We start from the raw sequence: 23,975 nt of genomic DNA, 5'->3' as shown, positions 1-23,975 counted from the left end.
TTCTGTAAGTCCTGCTAGCGTATCGACATTTCCCTGATCTGCCAATGAGCAAGGCCGTTGCATGAGAGCTCAATAAGTGAGATGTGCTATTAAACATATTATTGAACGCCTCAAACGCCGCGTTCCTTGATTCTATTAATTGCGATCGGTTAGCCGGAGTGTCCGAAATTCTTGTATTTGATTGGCTCGTGAAAGCAAGTTAGCGCGTATGATTTGTTTATATATTATGTGCCGTCAGTGATGCTCCTCTAAGAACATGAAGTGCTGAATTGTGAAATGCATGGTTGTCTTTTATTATTTATTTTCAGTGTGATTTTTTTATCTTGGAAGTTGAAGTGGCAGGTTATCAGCCATTCTTGCAGGCATTATTCATCATCTTCAGGATATTCAGTCTGGCATAATAGGTAAGGCAGAATCATATTGTTTTGCGTCTTTATGCCTAATGATTCTTCAAACGTGATACTTTTGAAAGGAACTCGATTTGGAACTTCCTGCCACAGCTTTGTTGTAAATCAAAATATCTACATTTTGTTCCTAGTTGAGGCAAAGTTCAACCATTGTTATTTTAGATTGCTTGCATTTTTTAGCTTTCCATAGACTTATGCAATCAGAGTGGCAAGTTAGAGTGCTGTTCGGGGTCACCTGCGGTTCAGCTGCTTCCGGGCAATTACCTACTTCACTGAAAGTGGAAATGGGGCAGATGGTGTGGCATCAAACTGCTGTGGTTCACTGCATCTTCTGCAGTCAAAGCGAGCGATTCGACTGCAAGGTCTGCACTCCGCAGGAATCACTTGTCATATAAACTTGTGCAGCAGTTGCGTATTCGTGTTACTTGGGTGCAAAATTAGGAATGATAATGTACAGGGCGTTGCAGGTAAATCCGACACTTGGAAAAAAAAACGTGTTTATTCGAGTGCTATGCTCACGACGAAAAGTTTGGGCAGTATGTTACATCTCTATGATCAATTGCCTCCCCCAAAACACAAACACAGGATCGCCAACGGACGCCCCTACGTCTTCCAGCAAGACTCCGCCCCGGCGCACAAGGCCAGGACGACGCAGGCGTGGCTGCTCAACAGCGTCCCTCACCACTGGTCGCCGGACTTGTGGCCGCCCTCCTCACCTGACTGCAACCCCCTCGATTATTTCTTCTGGGGCGTGATCGAGGCCAAGACCAGCAAGCACGCACACAATACCGTCGACTCTCTCAAGGCCGCCATCGTGGCAGAGTTCGCCGCCGTAGACAAGGACACGGTCGCCAAGGCGTGCGAATCATTTCGCCCTCGGCTTGAGATGGTCGTCGCCGCCAACGGCGGTTACATCGAGTAGAAGTGCAGCATATGACTCGAACTGGTGCTGAATAAAATGCCAGGCCTGTGTGTGCAATATTCATGCTTTCATTGCCGATTTCGTATTTTGCCTCTCAAGTGTCGGATTTATCTGCAACACCCTGTAGGTACCTAAAAATTGTGGTATTGATAAGAAGATTTTGTAGTGCTAACTGCTAGATCACTATAGATAGACCATTGTTGTCACTAAATTTATCACATTGTGGGCTAGTGGTTATGGCTTCTGCAGGGTGTTTGGATGCAAGTTTCATGGACCAATGATAAAGGAGTGATGCCTGGTAGCTGAAGTGCTTACATGGAAGACAGCAATTTGAAGCCTCCAGCATATCAAATCAAAAGACCTAGGAGGTGTGCGCATCATTTTCAGCTTTATTATCACTTTACATGAATTGTATTTGACCTACACTTGGTGGCTGATATATCCATGGGTAGTGAACACCTAGTGCTTTCTTCAAGTGAGTGGTTTTGCGACAATATTATTTTTGCTGTTTAATTATACACATTCCACACTTAACAATGATTGCATAATGCATTTGCTGTTTGGAGTTTGTGAAGCCATTTTACAGCAGCTCTTGAAAAGAGTGTCGCCTCCACAGTCCTCATACACACTGCCCTCCTCTTGCAGATCTCTGAAAACTAAGAGCACAATCGGTGGCACTCTTTTGTCACCACTGCCATTGGCGCGCTAGTTCCCCGGAAAGGCTCACTGGCCGACCATGTTCCGCTCGCCGAGCCCGGCGCCGGGCTGGCACCGGCCCGCCGCGCCCCGGCCCGCCGGCGGCCCGGCCGGGTTCGACTGGTTCGGCCTCTACCAGAGCGTTATGCAGCTGGTGGCCTACGCCGTGTACGGGGGCGCCCTGCTGCTCCTGGTCGCACTGTTCACCTGGCCCCGGCCGGAGATCGACGACGGCCGCGAAACGCACCTGCAGCGAGCGCAGAGAGTCAACCTGTCACTGGAGTACAAACGGCGCGGCAACATCTCCGAGCCGTGCCGCCTGCTGCTGGCCAACTTTGCCGACGCCTTCGCCGACTTCATGGCCTGCACGGTGAAGGCGTCCCGCCCTCTGTCGGTGTGTATCCGCTGCGCGCAGAACCGCTACCCTCTGGAGCGGGCGTACCAGCACATCCTGTCTGGCACGGGACCGGATGACGCCCACTGCCGCCTGCAGCTGCTCGACCATGACGACGTGCACATCATCATGTACCACATGCGCTACTACCAGTCGGTGGTGGCGCAGAACCGCTGCGACCGCTGCGTCACCAAACTCGGCTTCGGCGGCTACAAGATCAACGCGGATATCTCTGAGCTGACGCGCCGTCACGACGCGTTCCGCGCGTGTGTCGAGCGGAACGGCAACCGGACGGCGGCGGACGGCTCGCCGGCCGTGTGCCGGGAGTGTGCCGACCTGCTGCGCGCGCAGGCCGACCAGCTGGAGGCCGTCTCGGGCCGGAGGATGCACCCGGCCGGCGCCATCTGCGCCGATGTTGAGGACATGGTGAACGTGACCAGTCGGATGTGGCGCTGCGCCGGCTGCCGGCCGCCCGCAGAGGTGACCGGCGAGAGCGGCTGGACCGCGCACGCGCCCGCCGCCGTCGCCGCCGTCCTGGTGGCGGCGTTCTACCTGGCGTTGGGCCGCCGCCAGGCAGAGCGCTGCGCCCAGGAGGCGGCGGCGGGGCGCGGCGCCGCGCGCGGCCAGCAGCCCGAGTCGGGCCGGGTGGCGGAGGTGCCGTTCCACCGTCCGCTGCGGCCCGGGGAGCGACTCCGGCCGCCCGGGCCCGGCGAGAGGTTCCCACGACTGCTGCAGGAGGTGCACGCTGAGGAGATCCGCCCGCCCGCCCTGCCGGCCGACGCTGCCCCGAGGAGCTCCTGTGCGGTGATGTGAGTTGGTAACCGGGACTGAGAGCTCTCTGAAGGGGACACCGTATGAACGGCCCTGTACCCTATCACTTGAAATGGCCAGTATATTAGAGTAGAATGGAGTGGCTGGTCAAGTGGTCAGCTGCTGCCCCCCCCCCCCGCGGATTGAAAATACTGCTGAATGATAATCCGGTGCCTTTGTGTCATTTGATTGGTCTGAGGCCATGTGAGTCTTGTCCTTGATTTGGCGTTCATCTGCTTTCGTTACGATCACAGGAAACACATTGATAGTAACCATGACGCTCATTTGTGTTCAATTACCATTCTTTTTTTCGTACCTTCAAATCTGTTCGCCGTATTGTACCCGTATTGTTGGTAGAGATGCAAGTTCCTACTATATTTGAGCATCGCATGCCTCGGCATTTAATATATATGTTTTCGCCTTTCAAGTGGATGGGTCCGTTGGGCTCCATCAGGAATCACCGCTGGGTTTGTATCCTTATGTAAATATTGTAGCCTTTTTTTATAATGTCTTTCAGTCGTGCTGTAACGTTACGTCTACGAGCTGGTATACCTACATGTAGCAACATTAGCTTGTGACCAAGCCTCATATCGCAAGTATAATTTAATTGTAGCAGGTAGGTATAAGTACCTACCTATTTATGTAATACACATTTGTGAGACTACAAATCTGCACTTGCCGCACCCAAGAGCGCCACTCTCCAGGCTTCAAGGCAATATTTTCTGTTTCCGAAGGGCTTGATTTTTTCTAAGCCATGCTTTGTCTCGTGCATATCTTGCGAAACATCTTGGAGTGAAGTCTAAAGATAAGAAAAACGGACTATAGTCATAATCCCTCGTTCACTAAATTCGAATATTTGCTTATTACACGTGTCATTCGTCTCCTGTCCAAACCTTGCCAGCCGAACTCAAATAACGTATGACTTTGTAAAAGGGTCCGAGCGTTGTATCATATTGGGGGATACCGGTGTGCCATCCTGTATTCTGGGTCAGTGTCAAGCTGTATTTTATTGTATTTTATCGTGTATCTCATGTACGGCCCGAGAATGGCTGTGGTTGTATCTCGTGTGTATCAGCATGTGTGCTTTGGATAAATAAACGTTGCCTTCCATTACATATCCGTTTTTCCTGTCCAGTTTTCGAAGGCGACTTCACCTTCTCAAAATTGATTCTGGGTGGTCCAGTCTATGTTTTATTTGTCGGAGGGTCACGGAAGGCTAATGTCGATCGGTTCAGAGGGGCTGGATGGCACAATTCAGATGCATGTCCTGTAGGTGTACGTAGATTTCGCGTATGGTTCTGTCCAGTCGTATTTACTATTTTTATCTCTATGTCGGTAAAATGTCGGGATTTGCGAAAACGAACAACTTTTCGCATTGCTTTTTAAAAGGCAGCGCTCGTTTTGCGATGTCTGCGCGTCCGTATCTTTCCGCCTCGCCTCCGGCTCTGGGAATTATCAGGCCACCACTTCCCCACCAGGCACTTGCGGGTTCATTCGACCTCTGCTATCTGCCGAGCGCACGGGACCGCTGTAGTTCGCCGTCCGGCCGCTAGGTGTCGGCCGTGGGGCAGTAGGAGCCGTCAATCGGCCGGTCCACTGTTCCGTGCGAGCCGCCGCGAAGGGACGTCGTAGTCGGCGCGGCCTTCGTCACAGGTCAGTGCCCCCGCGCCCCATGCGCCGCGAGCGGGGTACGGCTGGGCCTCACGGGATGGGAGGAGGGTAATGCGACTCACGAGTCGGGTGGGCAAGTGGAAGGTTGTAAATTCTTAGTTCACGGGTTATGTATATAAATACCGAAATTTGTTATTGCTTACCCATGACAAGCAGCTTCCCGGGCGGTGGACGTGACGGGCGGACAGTTCTCCGTTGCCATCCTGGCATAGTTGACATCTATTGGTGGACCTCAAGTCTAGACCTTACCCCTGTCCCCACGCTCGTGTAGGTGCTCAATAATTCGATCCTGCCTGTAAGTGTGGCTACTGGCTTTACGGCTTTGCTTCGTTCTGCGAGGGTTCTTACTCCTAGCCTGTTACAGTACGCATCGTCTAGATCCCTGGCTCCCCTCTCGTACCGTTATCTGACTCGAGTACGTCCGATAATTTGCTGCCGAGGGCCGTACTCACTACTCAGGTGAGGTCGGTGCTCGGCGCCCGGTCGCCTGGCTCACATGACACTATCAGCCGCCGAGACGGCTGGTCTCAATAGCTCATCAGTATCGCCTTATCAGATACCTACTTCAGCCAAAAGAATGAAATCGTACTTCGAGCGACACATCTCGAGAGGTTCTCTGCAATTGATCAGAAGCAAATATACGCTTCTTGAGGCCAATTCCGCCTCCATTTGGCACTTGCTAATGCATGAACGGTTCTACTTCTTATATTTTGTAGATTTTTTTAGCGGATGCCTACCTGTCCGCGCTTCACATACCCTGTACTTAGCCAGAGATCAACGAGCACTTTAAACACACAATTTGCCTTCTCCAGTTCGCCCTGCAGTCTACCGTACAATTATCCCGCTTCGGAATGACAACGTCTTCCAGCAGTCGATCAGGCCTCCGGCAGAGTCGGCTAGTTCTGCGTATAGCTTTTCTGAGAGGCGCTGCTCTGTGGTGACCGAATTCGCTGGAAGCGGTCCTGTTGGTAATGGCGGGTGTAGGGACAAGAGTGGCACGGCTGCAACCGTGTCGAGTGTCGACAGCACAGCGGTGCTCGCTGTTAAAATACTAAGGCAGTCCTAAAGGTGACTTCCATCAAAATGACGAAAGGGTTGCTGCCAGGGGCAAAGTTTCGTAACAGTCATTATTACCATGGAAGGTTTGCTTGGCCTTCACTCTCGAAACATATCCCGGGTTTTGTGTAACGGTGGGCGTACTGGGAACTCGAAACGCCTACCTATCGGTTTCATTGGTGCGATGTGTAGGGATGTTTCCGAGCGTATCGATACGTTGCTGTTTATTTGATCGCGGGTCATATCGCTCTTTCATCACAAGCGAAACTCGCCGTTTGTTTAATCTTTCCATGGCATGTCCGACGACCAAAGGACGCTGCTAAGGCTCATCCGGCGGGCACGGGGCTCACGCTACTCTCGTCTGTAGTAGGAACACCCCCAACAGTAGGGAGCTTCAGTTAGCGTGTTGATCTCCTTTCTATTCTCTTGGTAACACCACGTTTCTGAGGCCGCTACCCCAGCTCAAGTACGACGAATCCATCCATCCTGTATGTTCACTGGCTCATCCGCCCCCTCAGCTGACAAAACATCCAAAATGGGCGCGAGCCCGCAGGACAACCCACAAAACAAGCCACAAAAAGACCCCTGACACACTTGTGGAATGACGGCCGCACGAGGCGACGACCCCTTGATGACCTCTAGTGACCGCAGGCAGTTGAAGTCACATAAGGGAAAACGGAAGGCTGTTTTCTGTTGACGGCTCGTCTTTGAATCTTGCTGGGTCACGGTTCGAGCAGCGTTTTGATAGTGTAATGCATGGATGAGGGTCGGAAAACGTGTCCCTTCATTTAACTGGGTCCGTAAATGAAACATTCGTCCTGATAAACGCATACACTACTCAGGTAGTAAGCGTTATGTTATGAGGCCAGTATGAGTCGTATGTGGTGTGGGATGTAGCTGTTGTTTAGTCGATATATTGATTTATCGACCGATGCCTACCTATATCGATCTCGTTTCATATAACGGTGTGCCCTGTACCACAACAGACATCACGACCTGAGTGAGCCGCCTCTGTCGATTCTCACATTAGGTTATATAGTTTATCGTTCCGTTATCCCGCGCCCTGGTGGGGGGGGGGCTATTTTTTGCCCCCCCCCCCTCCAGACTTTTCGTCATATCTCCAGAACCGCTGCGCCGATCGTCACCAAACTTTCAGTACCCTCCCGGACATCAATTTTACACATTGTGACCAAAAATTTTTCCAAAGGCTATGATAGGTTGGCCGGAAATGACGTCAGAGTGACGTCATGTTCTGCCGTTTTCGACCTAAAAAAGGGTTTCGCGGGAAGAGCTGTCAGGCCTATAGCTTTGCAAATACAGAAAAATGATAAAGACATAAAAGCTGTAGAATTGACAGGGCTACAAAACTGTAATCTCGGATTTTTGAAATTTTTGGATTTTGACCCCCAAAAATCAAAAAATAGATTTTTTGAATATAAAAGCCAAAAAATCCAAAAAGTTTTTGGAATTTCGCGAAAACCGGAATATATGTGATAGTTCTTACCGCCTTCTATCCACATACCAAATTTCAGATTGATGCCTCTTTTTTTGGCGAAGTTTTAGCGGAAAAACTGTTCAAAATTGATGACGTCAAATTTTCAAACTCAATTTTTAGCAATTCTAGACCCCGTAGCGCAAAACAAAGACCACCATTAGACTCCCCGTGACGAGCTGCATCGAATCAATACCCATTTTATTCAAAACTATCAACTTTAAAATTTGACCTTTTTTGACCTGACCTTGACCTGACCTTCACCAGAAAGTGACCTAAGCCGTACCTGATAGTGTTATAGCCAACACCATTGAATTGGAAATGAAAAATTAGCCATAAAACCTGCATCGCACAACCTTAGTACCTAAAGTTAGGTTCATGTGACCTGACCTGTGACCCTTGGTGACCTGACCTGTGACCTGACCTTGTATAGTGAGCTCTTATAGCAACATATGTACTAGGCAACTGACGCCCTATCGCTGATTCTCGACAAAATGCGTTTTCTTCGGTGTTATAGCGCATTCCCTAGATGACCCGTGAACGGTGAAACATTGCACCTTTGACCTGACCTGTGACGTCATCGGTGACCCCGAGGTCAATGAAATTTGGTTTCCCCCGACAAATTTGACAGGGCTATCGAACGCCGTTTGAATTTTGCGGATCCGTCCAGTAGTTTCGGAGATACGAGGGGGGGCAAAAAATGCCCCCCCCCCCCCCACCAGGTCGCGTTATAAACAGACCCCACCAGGGCGCGGGTTATACTGCTTATCACATGGTTGACGAGTAGGTACAGTTGGCTGATCCTGGCCAAAATGTTGGGTCGTACATATTCTGACCTGTTGTGTTCCGTTTCAGATTCTGATCGGTTTCGTCTCACCTAACGAAGATGGCTTCCGGGGACCACATCCCGGACTGGGGCTGGTAAGGCACCAGCAGAGGAACCGTCCTTGTTTCGGGCCTGGCACTGTATGTAGAGTCCCGCTGTACACACAGTCCATCGACTACCTGTGACCTTCTGTTATGATAAACACAATAAACTCTGAGGGTTAATGAACGGTATGCGCGTAGTCAGATCACAAAAAGTATAGTCACAAAACAACAGTCATCCTTCTCAGTCAGTCAGGGCGACTCAAACGGCTGAAAAAGATGCTGCAGTATCATCTGCTGCTGTTGGGATGTGAAACTGGTTTCTAAAACCAGTTTACTCTGCTCGGACCGGACTGTTTGCTTTACGGATTACCGTTTGCGCAACGATGCTGTCGAGACCAGTTTATTTTCGGAGGACCTTGGCCCTTAGGGACATCTTCACATGAATTAATCATATCTGTCATTGTCCATTTTGTTTGTCGAATGCTTGAACTTTAAAATCAATGAGGACGCGGGTCCAACCTTTTTATTATAGTGTTATTGCTGACAGTTGCATGTATTATCGTAGTTCAGTTCTTCTTAAACGCATCTCTAAAGCTTTATGGGCTGCAATTATTCATAACTGCTTTCAAACTATTGTTTGACTGGTAATGGCCTTGAGTTGCTTCTACTGAGCTCATTTGTTCCCCTAATAAAACCACTCTCGGACCCCCACTCGACCCACGCTGACCCCCCCCCCCCCCCCAGCGTGCCGTGCCGTGTGAAGGCGGTCACCGACCTCTCCTGCGGCGACGCCGACGCCATCGTGCTCGTCACCGACTCCGTGGCCAAGCTGCCCGGACACCTGGCCACGCTGAAGTCGCCGCTGGAGGCGCTGCGGGCGGTGAACGCTGCCCTGGAGTCGGAGGGCGCCGTGGTGCCCGTCCAGCTGCCGGCCAAGAGGCTGGTGTTCGCGCCCACCGGACCCCTCAACAGGGACTATGACGACGTGCGCCGGTTCGCTGAGGCGGCCGATAAGGGAATCCAGAGGTGAGTGGAGAGGTGAGGGAGGGGTGTGGGAGGGTCGGAGAGTTGTGGGAGGAGGAGGGGATAAACTTAGCAGTTACTATTGGAATATAGGTATGAGACACGAATGCTAAATGGTCCGTTTGCGTTGTAAGCTAGAAGTTACAAGTTGTTTTTCCCCTGGAGCGTCGCTTTATATCAGGTACCCTTATTTTTTAGGCATTGTGTGACAAATAATCCGCCCATTTCAACCGCTGCGAACTGCTAATTGGTTTCGTTACCTTGGCCTCAATTGTTCTAATAACACGCTAATGATCGCACCACAGTATGCTTGTGACCGCGACTGTACCTGCCTGTTTGCTTTTGTGACTTTTTACACCGGTGTGTCTGTGTGTCGTTCCCAGGGCGCTGTCGGCCGGGAGCCGCAGCCCCCTTCTGGTCACCGTGCCCTACCCCAAGTACCAGCACTCGACCCTCAGCTCCATCCTGGGCGCCCTGCACGCCCTCTATGTGGTGAGCTGGGGGTGCCGACGAGAGCTGGACGACGAGCAGTGAGGGCTCTGGGTGGTGCGTCTCATAATTCAACTGTTGTGTTTTATCGATTGCTACCTTCAGGCTTCTTCGCTTTACGAAACTCGTCGTACGTTCTCTAAAAACCATAGTAAGCCTATAGCCTTCGTTGACTTTCTTACTCTCGATTGAATTGGAGCCTTTCTCATCTGACCGTTCCTGACCGGCTCGTCAGCTCTCCTGTCTTTACACCCGAGAGTCATTCTCACGCTTATCCTGGCCTCCGGTAGGATCAGTGTTTGTTTTATTTTATCCCTACCCCACCCTATCTCCATGGTTGGACCTCAGTCCCTGGATAAGTCGCTGCGACCCCCCATCTGACCTCCGTCTCTCCGCCCTCAGCCGCTGGAGGTCCGTGAGCACGCTGTGAAAACCTCCGACTCGAAGCGTCTGCTGAAGGCCGATCACCTGCTGGTGTTCGGCGAGCAGCAGGGCGCTCTGGAGCGACTCATCCAGACCGCGCTCGGACTCGAGAGCGGCAGGTAGGAGACGCAGGGAGAGAGGAGGGATTTAGGGGAGGAGGGCGACAGTGTGGGTCAGATGTGGGGAGTAGGAGCTGGATGATCTGATAAAAGTCAACTCAAAACAAGTCGTGATTGGCCTTGATCGACCAGGAATTAATCGCTCGTTTTTTGGTATAAGGTAGACAGACCTGACGGGTGATAGGAAGAAAGTAATGAGACTGGAAGGAAATATATTCTGTCATGAAAGTATTTGCTCCTGACCGTATGTATGGCATTGCCCCAGGCATGTAAGAACTTTGCTCGTTAATGACAAGAGAAAACGGTAGTGTCTCCGTTCCCATCTCTACCATCCATACCACCGACATCTCTTCTCCCGGTGCAGGGCGCTTGATAGCCTACCTGTGCTCTAGCGCGCACCCAAAGGCTCCAACAACACACACACGTCCCCCGTTGCGCAGGTTCGTGGCCCGGGACATCGGCGGCAGTGACCCGGAGCGTATGGCGGCGCCGCGCGTGGCCGAGTACATGCAGCGCGTGCTGAAGGGCTCCCAGGTCAAGGTCGAGGTCGAGGAGGAGGACAGCAGCTCCACGCCGTTCAAGGACAAGTACCCGCTGCTGGCCGCCGTCAACCGCGCCGCCGCCGGTGAGAGGGGAGGCAGAGGAGCGGAGCGAAGGAGGAGATAAGTTGGGAATGGGTTTGGTAGGTGAACGAGGTAGTGTGTTTGGGGTGTATGCTGCTTTTACGACAGTTATGTTATTCACGGTACTTTTTCAAGTGTTGTTTAATCATACGATTCATACCAGTACTTGCAGCTGTATCAGATACTAGATGTTTAGGCCCTTTGTCGTCATTGTTGCCGTTGACCTCTCAACTTCTGCAAATGTCAGAGGCTGGTTGAGGTCCCAATGTCACCACGCCATCTGTTTTTCAGTGATCCCGCCTCACCGTGGCCGCGTGATCCACCTGGCCTACGAGGGCCAGGGGGTCGCGGGTGAGGATGAGGTCACCGTTCTGACCTCTGTGTCTCTGTCTTACAGTGATCCCGCGCCACCGTGGCCGCGTGATCCACCTGACGTACGAGGGTCAGGGTCCCATCACGGCCACCTACATGCTGGTCGGAAAGGGCATCACCTACGACACAGGTTAGACATGAGGTCAAAGGGCAAATGACATAGGTCAGGCGGGGTAAAGGTCATAGGGCATCACGGCTATGACACAGGTCAGACATATGGTCAAGTTCAAATGATAAAGGCGGGAGATCAAGGTTAAAGAACAAAGGCGAGAGATCAAGCTGCTAACGGTCGTCGGTACTCTAAGACAAGTGGAGTGTTCCGTTGTTGCCTGTTTTACACTCAACCCACCGTGACCTGACCTGACCTGCCCTGACCCTCGCGACGCCCGCAGGTGGTCTGGACATCAAGGCTGGTGGTGTGATGGCCGGCATGCACAGGGACAAGTGCGGCGCCGCCGCCGTCGGAGGCTTCTTCAAGGTCAGAGCTCACACACGGTTATTTCCATTGCCTCTACAACGCATGCTTGATTTCTAATGGCACTTGGTGTATTGCTGGACTGTCTAACTTCAGATCACCATGTTCCGTTGCAAGGACAGAGTGTTTTCAATTGGAATCGACAAACCCTTGGTCAAAGCTCGTCAGTTTTTTCGGATAATTATCAGCAGCTTTTTGAAACCGTATTAACTCTAGCGCTGTAAGCGAAACTTATTGCAGCACAAGTTTCACAAACGCTACCGCCTGTGGTTTTGAACGGTTGAGTTCGAATATTATCGCTACCATTCGCTGAGGGTTTATGTCGCAATGACATTTACGGAAACGACTCTCGTCCAAAGTCTGAAGACTATCTTATTCTCGTGGCCATCATATCAAGTGCGCATGACTCAGATAGTCATCAAATCGAGTGCTATTGAAGTATAGTTATTTAACCGCTCCTCTATAGGTTGACCCACTGTCGGAATGGCCGTTGGGAGCCGCCCATTGACCGTTGTTCAATTGCGTTGCAGTGGACCGCGCTGTCCTCTGCGATTGATAATCAATGGCTCATTGATGGGAGCTACCATTGCGGAAATTGATAGCAGCTTCCATTGCGGAACGGGTCCGGCCAGCACCGCGACGAGCCGCAACGGCTGGTCTAAATCATACCGAAATGGACATCACGAATGAAGTTAATGAATAATCGTTTCAATTCCACATCTTGTTAACTTCTTTTGGTCCTCGAATCACTGAAATGACACTCGTGCTTACCCAATTGTCTAATTATGTTACGAATCATAGTTGTGTAGCTTTTTATGCGCATTCCTTACTCGCCCAATCACAGTTTTACTTTGCGCCTACCTGTCTCGACCACTCCATCAACATTGAGACCAGTTTCTTCACCGCCTGAGCCCGTGTGACCCGGTATCACTCCGTGTGACCTCATGTGACCCCCGTCTACCCTCTATATTCGTCAGACTCTGGCCGAGCTGCGCCCCGTATTACTGTGTGTGACCCCGTGTGACCCGTGTCCCTCTATATCCGTCAGACTCTGGCCGAGCTGCGCCCCAAGGGCATTAAGGTGGTCGGTGTGATGTGTATGGTGCGTAACTCGGTGGGCGCCGACGGATACGTGGCTGACGAGATCATCACATCGCGCGCCGGCGTCCGCATCAGGTCAGTGGGGGTCACTAAGGTCAGGGCTGTGGTCAGGGGTGGGGACGGGGGTTAGGGCTGGAATCAGGGTTAGGGCTGCGGTCACTGGTTAGGACCTGGGATTAGGGCTGGGTTCAGGGAATAGAGCTGAGGTAGGTTAGGAGTTCGGGCTGGGTAAAGCTGGGGTAGGTTAGGAGTTCGGGCTGGGTAAAGCTGGGGTAGGACAGGGATCAGCGACTGGGATTAACAGTGCTACCTACTCATAAGTCAGTGATCGGTGTGGTTTAGTCAGGCGTAGCACTCATCGACCAAGGTGCCCGTACTTGCGGGTTCAGGCTGGAAGGGTACGGGGGTGCCGACCTTGTTAAGGGTGGGTAGGGTAGGTTAGTGGTTGACTGGGAAGGCGACGTAGATATGATAATTGATATTCTTATATTTTTCCGGGTTATCGAGAAGGAAAACGACATTGAGCAGCATGCGGATTGATTGAAAAGACAAGATTCAGTGAACAGCATTGTATTTATCCTATTCGGTTCGTGTGCTTGTGTGTTTGTTGCGCTAACGCCGTTTCTCGTCGTTCGGCAGGGTGGGAAACACTGACGCCGAGGGACGGATGGTGATGGCCGACCTCCTCTGTCTGGTGAGTGGTGCAGCGTAACGTCACTCGTCAGTGACGGCAATATCAGAAGTGATGTGAACATCAGCAGGTTCGAATAACGTCGGTGGGAACGCTGGAGCCTGGACGTCAGTATTATAATAGAAATATAGATTCGATGTCGCAATGGAGCACCACTACGGACCGCAGTAGCATTCCGGCAGTAGTGAATGGATCACTTGGGTGTGTCCTAGAATGAATAAGTCACGCTGTTAATGGCCTGCAATAAACGAGCCCCTGGCTCGTGGCAGCCCCAACAGTGCTATCGATCTGCCGTGGACTCGTGGCCACACCATTCATTCGCACCCTCCATTCAGTTTTCCTCCATTCACTTTCCAAGTCCCCACCGCGAACTGCTATGTTTACAAACTCACGAACATCCCCAACTACCAACCACAAACTCCCATGAGCGTAGTGTACTACGTGTAGTAAGTGTGTACCCCTTCCCTCCGCCCTCACTCTCACCCCCTTCCCCTCCGCAGATGAAGGAGCGCGCCGCCGGCGAGGTGAACCCCTACCTGATGACGGTGGCCACGCTCACCGGACACGCCTGCCTGGCCTGCGGAGACGGCTACGCGTCAGTACTGGACAATGGGCCGGCGCGCCAGGCGCACTGCTCAGCGCGCTTCTCAGAGGCCGGCGACCTGATGGGCGACCCCTTCGAGATTAACACCATCCGCAGGGAGGACTACACCTTCCACAAGGGTAAGAATACTGGGGGAGTACATATTCCACAAGGGCGAGAGAGGGGATTACACCTTTCACAAGAGTAAGAACGGGACAGGACTACACCTTTAACGAGGGTAAGAACGGGGATTACACCTTTCACAAGGGTAAGAACGAGCGAACCTTCCTCAAGGAAGCTTGCCTTCCTCAAGGACGACACCTTCCTCAGGGATGAGCGAACGTGATGGAGTTCACGCACGTAAAAGGTTTTTTTTCGGAAGGGTGGAGACTGGAGAGGAGGGCGGTTTTAAACCCCAAACCCTTGCTGGAATGTTTGGCCACTCTGCTTCACCTCGACCTCCTTCACCAAAGTCTGGCCCCCTTCTTCGCCCTCCCGCGCCACCAGCGCAGGTCGTTTCGCGTGCAACTGTGTGTTTGTAATAACGCTAGCCGTGCAGCAGCTCTATGTAACCGTCCAATAACCGCCCCACTGTCTCCCCGTTCCAGGCAAGTCCGAGTACGAGGACGTTCTGCAGTGTAACAACGCTCCGTCGTCCCGCACCCCGCGCGGCCACCAGGGCCGGCCGCCTTCCTCATCATGGCCTCCGGGCTGGACAAGGTCAGTGGGGTGACGGAAGAGGGGCGGGACGGGTCCCAAAGGGGTGATTGGGTGACGGTGAGATTCAGGGAGGGAGAGAGGGAGATGGTGTGAAAAACAATGACTGGTGGGAGTCGAGAAGAGGGTAATGATTTGCCCCAGCAGGATTTGCGACGCGAAGGAACCCGTCGACGTCTTTGGGATGTAGTGCAGTCTGTAGATGATTTCAAACAATATTTATCCAGAATACAGCAGGAAGGCTGGAGTACGTCGTCACAAGCTTTGCTTCCGGTTTCTCTTGCTCAATGTTTAGCATTATCTGCCTCCCGAGCATCGAAGACTAAAAATTCGCTTCCGTATCGCCTATGACGCAGTTGTCCATTGACCTTCCCGTAGCGCTCGCGCCCCACTTCCACTGCACGTGTCAGCACGTGATACCGCATCTACCCCGCTCACCTCCCCTCTACTCTCTCCGCAGCACGGTATTGACTCGGAGAAGCCGCTCAAGTACTCCCACCTGGACATTGCGGCCGCCTCGGGACCCTTCCCGGGCGTCCCCTCGGGCTCCCCAGTGCTCGCCATGGCCGCCAACTTCTTCGGAAACCAGCTGTGAGCCGCCCCGTTCGTAGGGTGGTGCGCGGGCGGTGGGGTTTGTGATCACAGGCCCGGATCGGACCGAAACTGTGGCAATGATTGTCGGTGAAATGAGGTGGAACTGAAATACAGGATCAAGCTCGGTGGTGATTATGGTCTATGAATTGTAGGGCGTGGGTGTAGCAGTGATTTGTTCCCGTGCTGTGCGATACTGAGTTGTGATACTTTTAACCCCTTCAGATTCTCACGATTAACCCCCGTGGGGTTATAGCTCCCGATCATCACACATACACACATAGTGTAACATCCGACCACTGCGCGCTTTATTCCTCGATCCAGGTCATTGACGCGAGATTACACAATGCCGACCGTTGCCGGCACGGCACACAGTCCAAACCGGCGGCGACACCATTCCCAGCCGTCCAACCGGCCGGCCGGCCGCGCCGCCCGCAACAGACAGATCAACGTTAAGTCTCCTTTATTTATGGAAGATCTACATGATGACCAAATGACCATGAACGGTAATATACACAGGGCTGGGGCGGCGGCGGCGGGTCGGGCGCGCTCGGAGGTCGCCGGCGGCTGCCGCCCCGCCGCCGCCGCCGTCGTCGGTTCGTCTGGGCTCTCTGAGGGCGTCCCGGTGGCGACTCGTCTCGTCTCTCTGGCGGCCGGCGAGCCTCGTCGCTCGCGCGGCGGCCCGCTCCTCGCTCACGCATCAGACACAGCAAAAATACGCGCGGTTTGTACAGGAGCTTCCCGAGCTCGGCAACTCGCGGCGGCCGCGCCCCCGCCGCCCTCTCACGCACGCAGACACGCACACAGACACACACACGCACGCGTACACTCGGCCCGGCCCCGGCGCGCCGGTCGGTGCGATGGAGAAATGTCCAGCACTGTCAGTCCCCGGCTCCCCGCTCCAGTCAGCGCCAGCCGCTGGGGCGATTCGTCGCGGCCGCCGCGGCGCCGCTGGTTCCCAGTGGTTCCCCGCGGTCTCCGGTGGTTCCGACGGATCCCGGCGCACCCACCACGTCGCCTATCACATCGGGCGACGGCGGATGTGTAGTTCGTCCGAGCGCCGGCAGGTGGCACTGCGGGCGCGCTCAGTGGATGTCCGACGACTCTGGCTTTATTAAGCTATGGCTCTCTTGTGTGCTGGTCGGCTGCCGGCAGAGGTCAGCCAGGCTAGGTCACGGGGGTGCCCCAATACGGCCGGCAGAGGTCAGCCAGGGTGGGTCATGGGGGCTCAAATACAGCGAATGGTAGGCACTGGTGGGCACTGCCATGGACACGCAAAGATCATAGAGACAACATGATAACGAACGTAGCATAATCATTATTTTTGTGGCATTTGATTCGGTCTATTAAACAGTCATTGGCAAATAATCAACCACCTTAATGTGACAATGTTACTGCAATGCTAATAAGAGAGAAAAAAGATTATATTCCAAGCATACAAGTTTGAAACTGTAAAAACAGCTAGTGAAAGAGCGGCTTTCAAAACGACATAAGACTTAAATGGTGAACTAACTAGAACAGCAGCACGGGTAAGCGAGGGTGAGGCCGGCGCACTGCCACCACAAAGAAGCAGGGAGCAAGCGAGGGTGGTTAGAAGTGGCTAGCCGGGGCACCGTGTGCAAAGCAGAGTCACCCTGCAGTCTAGCTCAATGCTAGCTGCATCCACTCGTACCAATTCAACATTGAACTATCTAACGACTGGTATGAGCTATGAGAGCCAGCCGAGTACTCAAAGATGCCCGAAAGACGCATGATTGTGAAATTTTCTGAGAAAGTTCAAAAGAAATAGTTCCCGATTGGGAGGCAAAGGAGATTCTCCAAATTCCAAATACAACTACAAATAGAAATACAAATTTCACTAACTGCAGCAGAGTCCATTTTACTTGGACCCATCCTGCTGCACTTCAATCTCCCCAATCCCACTAACTACCATAGTAAAACCCTGCCCCGCGTCCCATTGTAAAAGCAAGCAAGCCGCGGCGTCGGCCGGGCGTCTGTAGCGCGCGTCCCGCGACTACCGAGTACCAAGTACCTTGACTCAGGTACTGTGGCTCGCTGCAGTGTTGCTCGGGCGGCCGCGGCGACCCCCCTCAGAGCCGCTCTGGAACCTAGGGGTACACAGACAGCTACAGGCTTAGGTCGGGGCCCGTGAGGTACAGAGTGCCACCGACACCCAGCGGCAGGGACAGAGTGACGGCGGTGAGGGGCGCAGACCGGGCCCGGTGAATTCAGACGACCCCGTAGTCCGTACCCCCCGAACCCCCCGCAATGGTAGGTTGTCCCTCTCCAGCACACACATTACCCGTGACCTTCGAACACTTCAATTTCTCCCCCCCCCCTTATTTGCCCAGATTCCGCTTTGTCCAAACCACCAGCACCTCAACTATCGAAACCTCTTCCCCGATATTTTTCAATTCTGCTCGCGGCGAACCTGTCCCTTCACTGACTGGTGACTTAGGAACTCGACCGTCAGACACCTAGAAAACGCCAGGGCAGCGGCGGAAACCAAAACCAGTGGTTTCCTCAGAACCAATCTCAGAGATACATCCATATCCAGACTTTGCCAGGTGAGATCCATCACTCCTCGCCTGGGGATAGTGGAATCCACAGCAAAAGCTCGGATACAAAAGCTCGGCCGACACAACTCAGCGACGAACTTTCGGGGAAACTTCGCGAAAGAAGTTGCCGAACGAGCGGAGAAAAAATCCAGACAGGACGTTCTCCGGTTCAAAGTTTGGCAGTGCTGTTTATGAAGAAACGCTAGCCCAGAGTATTCTTGGTTAAACAATGCGCCAAGTTAGTGCGGAAGTTTGCGGCGAGTTGGCGTTATTTGACCGTCGAGCGGTAAGCTCGGCTTTGTTCCGCCAACACCGCAGTCTCGGTAAAACAATGCGCGAAACGTGACCGTCGCTCATCGATGGATCCGAATTGCCAAACTCGGGAGCCGCCCCAGCCGGGAGTTGCCCCTGCCCATCACCGGCGGGCGGCGCTAACCGCCGGCACGCCCCCATTTCGCCTGCCGACCCCGCCCCCGCCCCACCCCAGTCAGCCGTCTCAACATCAGAATCCATCGCCATTTACGACCGAGAACTTCGGAACATCGGCACACTTGGTTTCAATCGTCGGCCAAGTTGAGACGTAAATTTGCCAAAGTTGGTCGGTAACCGAGCGAAGTCAGTGGGCCGCTTCAGTCCGAGATCGTATACAATTTTCAGTGGGTCCGAGCGGCCGCGTCCAGTTCTATTTCCTGCTACCCATTACAGACTGGTGTCGGAAGTTCGGTTTGACCCCCCCCCCCCCGGCCCCGGGCACCTCCCTCCAGCTATCGGAGGCCGCGCTGAATCGGGCGGCTGACCTGGACTCATGATGCTCTGATCCAATTAGGGAGTCTCACTGGTCACAGACAGTAGCAAACTCGGATCGACAGTCGCACACGACCTCTGTGACCAGTAGCGGCGGAACATCTTCAATTAAGGGGGGGGGGGCACTGCCGACTTTTGGTCCCATTCCTTCCATACAACGCCCACAAGGCTAATGTTAAAAGGTCAAAATCAAAGGGGGGCACGGTGCCCTCCCCGTTCCGCCGCCTATGTCTGTGACCCGTCCGGCCCCGATCACTTCAACTAGAACCCAAAACCGCCACGGAGTAACACATACCTAAATCAGAGGCAAGGTCGATATAACTATCCGGCTCCATAACTAACGTAATATAATGTGCTTATCATATCTCTCCAGCGCAATTAATCCTGCACTTAATCTGTATATGAACCTGCCCACCTTACGATTCCATTTCGCGATTGTCACGTTCCCATACCATCTTCACCGTATCATACTCGTAAGTATCACCTTACTCCACCCACACTCTCCAACAAGTCCAACACACCTGCCCACCACAGGGGTAACATTGCCACATGCACATGCCACACATCAAGCCAGCCAGTCAGCGGCGGGGAGGGGTGGGGTGGGGTGGGGTAAGGGTCACCATGCCGCCAGCTGAGCTGAAAAGGTCACACATGCGCAGTGCGAGCATGCTGCTGGTGCATCTGTGCGAAAAACGAGCGTGAAAACGCGAGAAAATGCGAGACATCAAACAACAGATAGGGTGTGGCGAGCAGCGACAGAGACGGAAAGAATTGCTGAGGAATGGGAGCTTGGTTCTGCATCCGTTCGAATATAAGGGAACGAAAGGTATGATAGGAATTGGTCTAACGTGAAAAGCGTTAGATTTCCTTGCCCAAAGACGCCCTTGGGTTACATTTTTCGGTCATTGGCGACAATAATGGCCTTGAATGAGGTTCAAGGGTATTGGGCGGAACTTCATATCGCGCGGATAATGAACGCCCTCGTTCGTAGATGCCTTCGAAGGGTCATGGACGCGCTGCGTGTCCTCCAGACCCTACACTCGCTGCGCCGAGGAGAACCCAGCGACATCAGCAGAGGTTGGCTGCCCCGATCACAACCGTTCCGACTCCGCCACCGGGGGACGTGGTGCCGCCGCCGTCAGGGCTCCGAGGGTGCTCAGGGAGTGGATAGACAAGGAATACAAGGTCCCAGAGGCAGCACATGTCGGGTGCACACTGTCCATGGCATGTGTCACCCAGAGCTCGTCTTGGCGCGGAGAGGGGCGGAATTTAGGCTCCTGTCACCTTCTCTCGTGACTGAATCTGAATGTAGAAAAATGGACATAGGTATACGAGAAAAATGGGCAAAAACAATAGAGAAAAGAAAAAGGCTGAAGTATATGCTTGATGATCTAAGCAAGAAAGCGGCATGAAGCTGGGGGAAAGGCGCCAAAGATTTGGGACACCTAATATGGCCAGAAGCAGGCGAACAAGGATAAGCGAACGGCAGGTTCTTCAGGTCAGAGCTGCGAAAAAGTTCGGCAGGTATGAGATAGGCATAGCTCCGCCGAAGATGGCATAGCAAGAAGTTTGATCAGGGAAACAAGGAAGACCTCTAGCTCAACAAGAAGCCAGTAGGCGAGGCGGCGGCTCGAGGCGGACGGGGGCGGGGAGACTGGCCTGCCTGCGGTCTACTGAGCGGGATCACAGGTACCGGCAGGGTCGATGGGGTGCTCGGCCCGGTGTCTGCCGACGTCTCCAGGTCTCCGGGCTCGGCAGGATGGACCTGAGCCGGGTACTGGGGCTCCGGCTGGAGCTGAGGCTGGAGTTGCAGCTCCGGCTGGAGTTGGGGCTGGAGTTGAAGCTCCGGCTCGGGCCGAGCAGGAGGCAGATCGGGCAGCGGTGGCAGCGGCGGGAGCTGGGGAAGCGGCGGAAACCGTGGGCCGAACGGAGGCGGCGGCAGCGGCTGTTGCAGATAGTACTGCTGCTGCTGAAGGTACTGCTGCTGTTGATGCAGCTGCAGCAGATATTGCAGCTGCTGCTGTTGCTGAAGCTGCAGCTGCTGCGACTGCGGCGGGGAGGAGAGCGGAGAGTAGGATGCCGCTGGCCAGGCCCGGGGCTCGGCCGGCGGCTGCTCCGGCCCGGTGGACCACCAGCCCGGCGGCGGGTACGTCCCGGGGTAGCCGGCGGACAGGCTCTGCTGCCAATCCTGACAGCCCATCGGCAGCGGGGCGGCCGGCGCCGTCCGGGCAGCAGCCGCAGTGCCGCACCGCCGCGCCTATCCACGCCGAGACCACATCCAAACAGAACAGACAGATCAGAAGGAGACGGAGAAACAGCAAAACACCGGGACAATCGATCGAAAATTTGGCCCGAAAACTTCAACCTCGCATGCCAGCCACCGAGTTGGGAGTGAGCACACAGATTTCACATCAAGCGGTCCGCTGAGCCGGCCGTGCGTGGCTGTGGCGTTGGCGGGTGCGCCGGTGCCGGGTTCGGTGGGTGGGGGTCAGGCAGGCACGGACGGCCGGAGACCGTACTCACTTGCGCCGTGGGGAGGTGGTGGGGAAGGGAGGACGGTACGGACAGCGACGCGGCGTCGTGCGCGGAGGTCGAGTGCGCCGCCACACCCATCTGGAACAGGGGGAGGGGGCACACCGGGGCGGCAGTCAGCGACGGCGGCCAGCCCTGAGCGCGGACCACACCAGAGAGACGGCGCCAGCTACGCACACTTTCAGACACGGCCGACCGAGCCGGGCACAAATGGCACAGCAACAGCCCACAGTCGGCGCAGCTTTTACCGCAAGCTCGAACACGGAAGATATCGAATGACTAACGATACATATTAACAAACCAATGAATTATTAATTAGCACGCGGAAACCAAATCATGAGGGTAAAACATGAGGCACGCGTCTAAAAATGTGCGTATTCTGTTGCTGTTCTTGGTGAAGCGGCCCCAGCAAGCGGCGGTTAGAGCCGAGGTGAAGCGAACGGCGGACCACAAACGGCAAAACAAAAGCCGGAGACTTGTTACAGTTACACACGAAAAAAATCTAGAAAGTGAGCTTACCTCAAACAATTCTTCGGCAAAAGTCTTTGTGGTATTATCGGTCCAAATTTTGCTAAAAGTGGTGAATAAGTGACATTTTGTATCGCTTCACCTCGGCGCTGACTCCCCAGGCGATTAGCTGCCGCGGCTAGCGAGCGCAGGCCGCCGCGCGAGGCAGGGACACGGGACCGGCGACTTGTAACGGGGATTACACCAGCAGATGGCCACATACCGACACACCGTGACTACAATCCGCCATCCACCTGCCGTTACCAGTCGCGCCTCTCGTCCCAGCCCGCGCGGCGGCCGTGTGGGTCAGGTCAGGTCAGATCAGGCCGGGTCAGGTCAGCAGGTCTAGTCACCATCCCCGGTCACGACACTCACCCCCCGCTGCATCTGGGCTGGGTAGTAGCTGCTGGGAGCGCCGGGTGCCGGCAGGCCGGGCGCGCCGGCGCCGTTCAGGCCGTCGCCGTACGAGGCCATCTTCAGGTACTCCTTGTTGACACAGTTGCGCAGGTTGTGTCCGACGATGTAGCGCCGGATCTCTGTGGCTGCCATCTCTCGCAGTTCGCTGAACGACGCCTCTGAGTAGTACGAGGCGTGCGGCGTGGCGATGATGGTGTTCTTTACCTCCTTCAGCGGACCTGCCGTGAGATAGGGGGGGGGGGGGGGGGGGGGTGAGACGGGTTCAGGGGAGGGAGGTGTGGACGCCGCGGCTGTGGACTGTGAGCTTTGAGCTGTGAGGAAATTTGAAACATCGCGGGAGATACAGACCGTAGAGTGTGCGTCCGTGTCTTCGTCGTTCCATGTTTTGAATCTGTGGCCGTCGCTGTTGTCAGTACAGCCAAGCCATAGCCCCACACAGCCAAGCCCCACACAGCCAAACCATAAGCCCCACTCGTCTGCCAGAACACTAACGCTGGCCCAGTCCACACTAGGTTCAGCGACGACCGTTTAAGGAAACGAAATGTCCATAGCGACCACTGACGGTCCCACTTCGGGGCGTCACTTCCCCCAGCCCGCCGCACCCCCGTCCCCGCACTACAATCTCCAGCACTACCTCCCCCAACTCCTCCCCAACATAGTCAACCAGTCCCCGCACAGTCCAGTAAACCCGTCCTCCACAGCCCCAGCTCGACCCGACAATAGCCACTGCGCCTGACCGGTGGTCACTGGTCATACTACGTCACAGAGCCAACCCGCACTGCTTGCAGCGCTCAGGGGCGGACCCCTCCTCCCCCTCCTCCCAGCGCGACGGCACGACACACCCTCCCCTCCCCTCCCCTCACGGCGACCTCCAGTTGACGTAAGACACCCCACCCCGCCTGCCCGGCGCCATGGCTGCCCAGTGTTTGGATCCACCCGGCGGCACTGAGGGTGTACCGTCGTGTCAGCCGGCGCGTGGCGCGGACGGGTGCCGTCACTGGTGGACCGGGGAACGGCCAGGCGCGGAGAGGTTGTTTATTAATTGGGGCTTTAGGGCGCGCCGACTACTTAGGTCATTTTGCGCCCATCAGGCGCGGAGAGGGCAGATACTGTTTGAGCGATGGTCCAGGATGGTGAAGGGTTGTGGTTTTATTACACCAGTCGGTACATGCATGGTAAATTGCAGTTGTGGGTCGGTGAGCTGACTGGAGATATATCCTGGGCAATCAATGACCATTCCTTTACACTTTCTCAAAGCTTTTAGGTGACCCAGATATTCATGAGCGCGAGAATATGGATGAATATGCGTGCCAAGTTACCTCTAGCGCAATGGGTATGACAAAATACCATAAAATATCCATATAATAACCGCTAAAGCGCAACACCCCACTGCCACCTCCCCGTAGCGCGTCGCGGCAGCCTTACCGAGGAAGATGTTGTTGGGCTCGTTGGTGTGCACGTCCAGGGCAGCTGCTCGGATCCGGCCCTCTTTGAGCGCCGCAGCCAGGGCCTCTTCATCCACCAGACCGCCGCGCGCTGTGTTCACCAGGAACGCGCCTGGGAGGGGTGAACGGGGGGTCAGAGAGGTCAACTCAGGAAGTCGGACGGTCAAGACGGGATAACAGTCTAAAG

At 54.3% G+C, this 23,975-nt stretch overlaps 3 protein-coding genes across 33 annotated transcripts in view; 2 read left to right on the top strand and 1 right to left on the bottom strand.

Moving 5' to 3' along the window:
* Positions 1-152: 152 nt before the first annotated feature.
* LOC122384092 (osteopetrosis-associated transmembrane protein 1-like) lies at positions 153-4,342 on the top strand. The gene is made up of 3 exons (XM_043371095.1): positions 153-404; positions 1,975-3,827; positions 4,053-4,342. Exon 2 carries the CDS (start codon positions 2,066-2,068, stop codon positions 3,230-3,232), a length of 1,167 nt encoding a protein of 388 aa, XP_043227030.1. The 5' UTR covers positions 153-404; positions 1,975-2,065; the 3' UTR covers positions 3,233-3,827; positions 4,053-4,342.
* A 398-nt stretch (positions 4,343-4,740) lies between these two features.
* LOC122384091 (putative aminopeptidase W07G4.4) lies at positions 4,741-15,660 on the top strand. The gene is given in 14 exon segments (XM_043371094.1): positions 4,741-4,882; positions 8,304-8,369; positions 9,063-9,344; positions 9,725-9,833; positions 10,233-10,372; positions 10,813-10,997; positions 11,393-11,497; positions 11,760-11,845; positions 12,891-13,018; positions 13,583-13,637; positions 14,135-14,357; positions 14,826-14,897; positions 14,900-14,937; positions 15,395-15,660. Coding segments are annotated over 13 exon segments (1,593 nt in total). The 5' UTR covers positions 4,741-4,882; positions 8,304-8,334; the 3' UTR covers positions 15,530-15,660.
* A 151-nt stretch (positions 15,661-15,811) lies between these two features.
* The window catches only part of LOC122384089 (C-terminal-binding protein-like), a 37,889-nt gene continuing 29,725 nt past the window's right edge, over positions 15,812-23,975 (bottom strand). Inside the window, exons 7-13 of one of the 31 annotated variants that reach the window (XR_006256963.1) lie at positions 23,769-23,900; positions 22,302-22,561; positions 21,411-21,500; positions 20,581-21,144; positions 17,558-17,633; positions 16,123-16,670; positions 15,812-16,061 (exon numbers count right to left, since the gene is read on the bottom strand). Coding sequence is in view for 4 of the 31 variants with exons in the window: in XM_043371088.1 (XP_043227023.1) it covers positions 16,611-16,670; positions 20,581-21,144; positions 21,411-21,500; positions 22,302-22,561; positions 23,769-23,900 (1,106 nt within the window). In the remaining 27 variants the exon portion in view is untranslated. Of the gene's footprint in view, positions 16,676-17,557; positions 17,634-20,580; positions 21,145-21,410; positions 21,501-22,301; positions 22,562-23,768; positions 23,901-23,975 lie in introns of all 31 variants that reach the window. The other 30 variants (XR_006256962.1, XR_006256964.1, XR_006256965.1 and 27 more) reach the window with 30 other exon arrangements.

Source organism: Amphibalanus amphitrite, unplaced genomic scaffold (genome assembly GCF_019059575.1).
Source record: "Amphibalanus amphitrite isolate SeventyFive unplaced genomic scaffold, NRLGWU_Aamphi_draft 000181F_arrow, whole genome shotgun sequence".
Taxonomy (NCBI): Eukaryota; Metazoa; Arthropoda; class Thecostraca; order Balanomorpha; family Balanidae; genus Amphibalanus; species Amphibalanus amphitrite.
Note: the sequence above shows the minus strand (reverse complement) of the source record. Positions and strands in the feature narration are given on the sequence as shown.

Coding starts and splice junctions, on each gene's coding strand:
- LOC122384092 (XM_043371095.1), top strand. CDS start 2,066: ATGTTCCGCTCGCCGAGCCCGGCGCCGGGCTGGCACCGGCCCGCCGCG.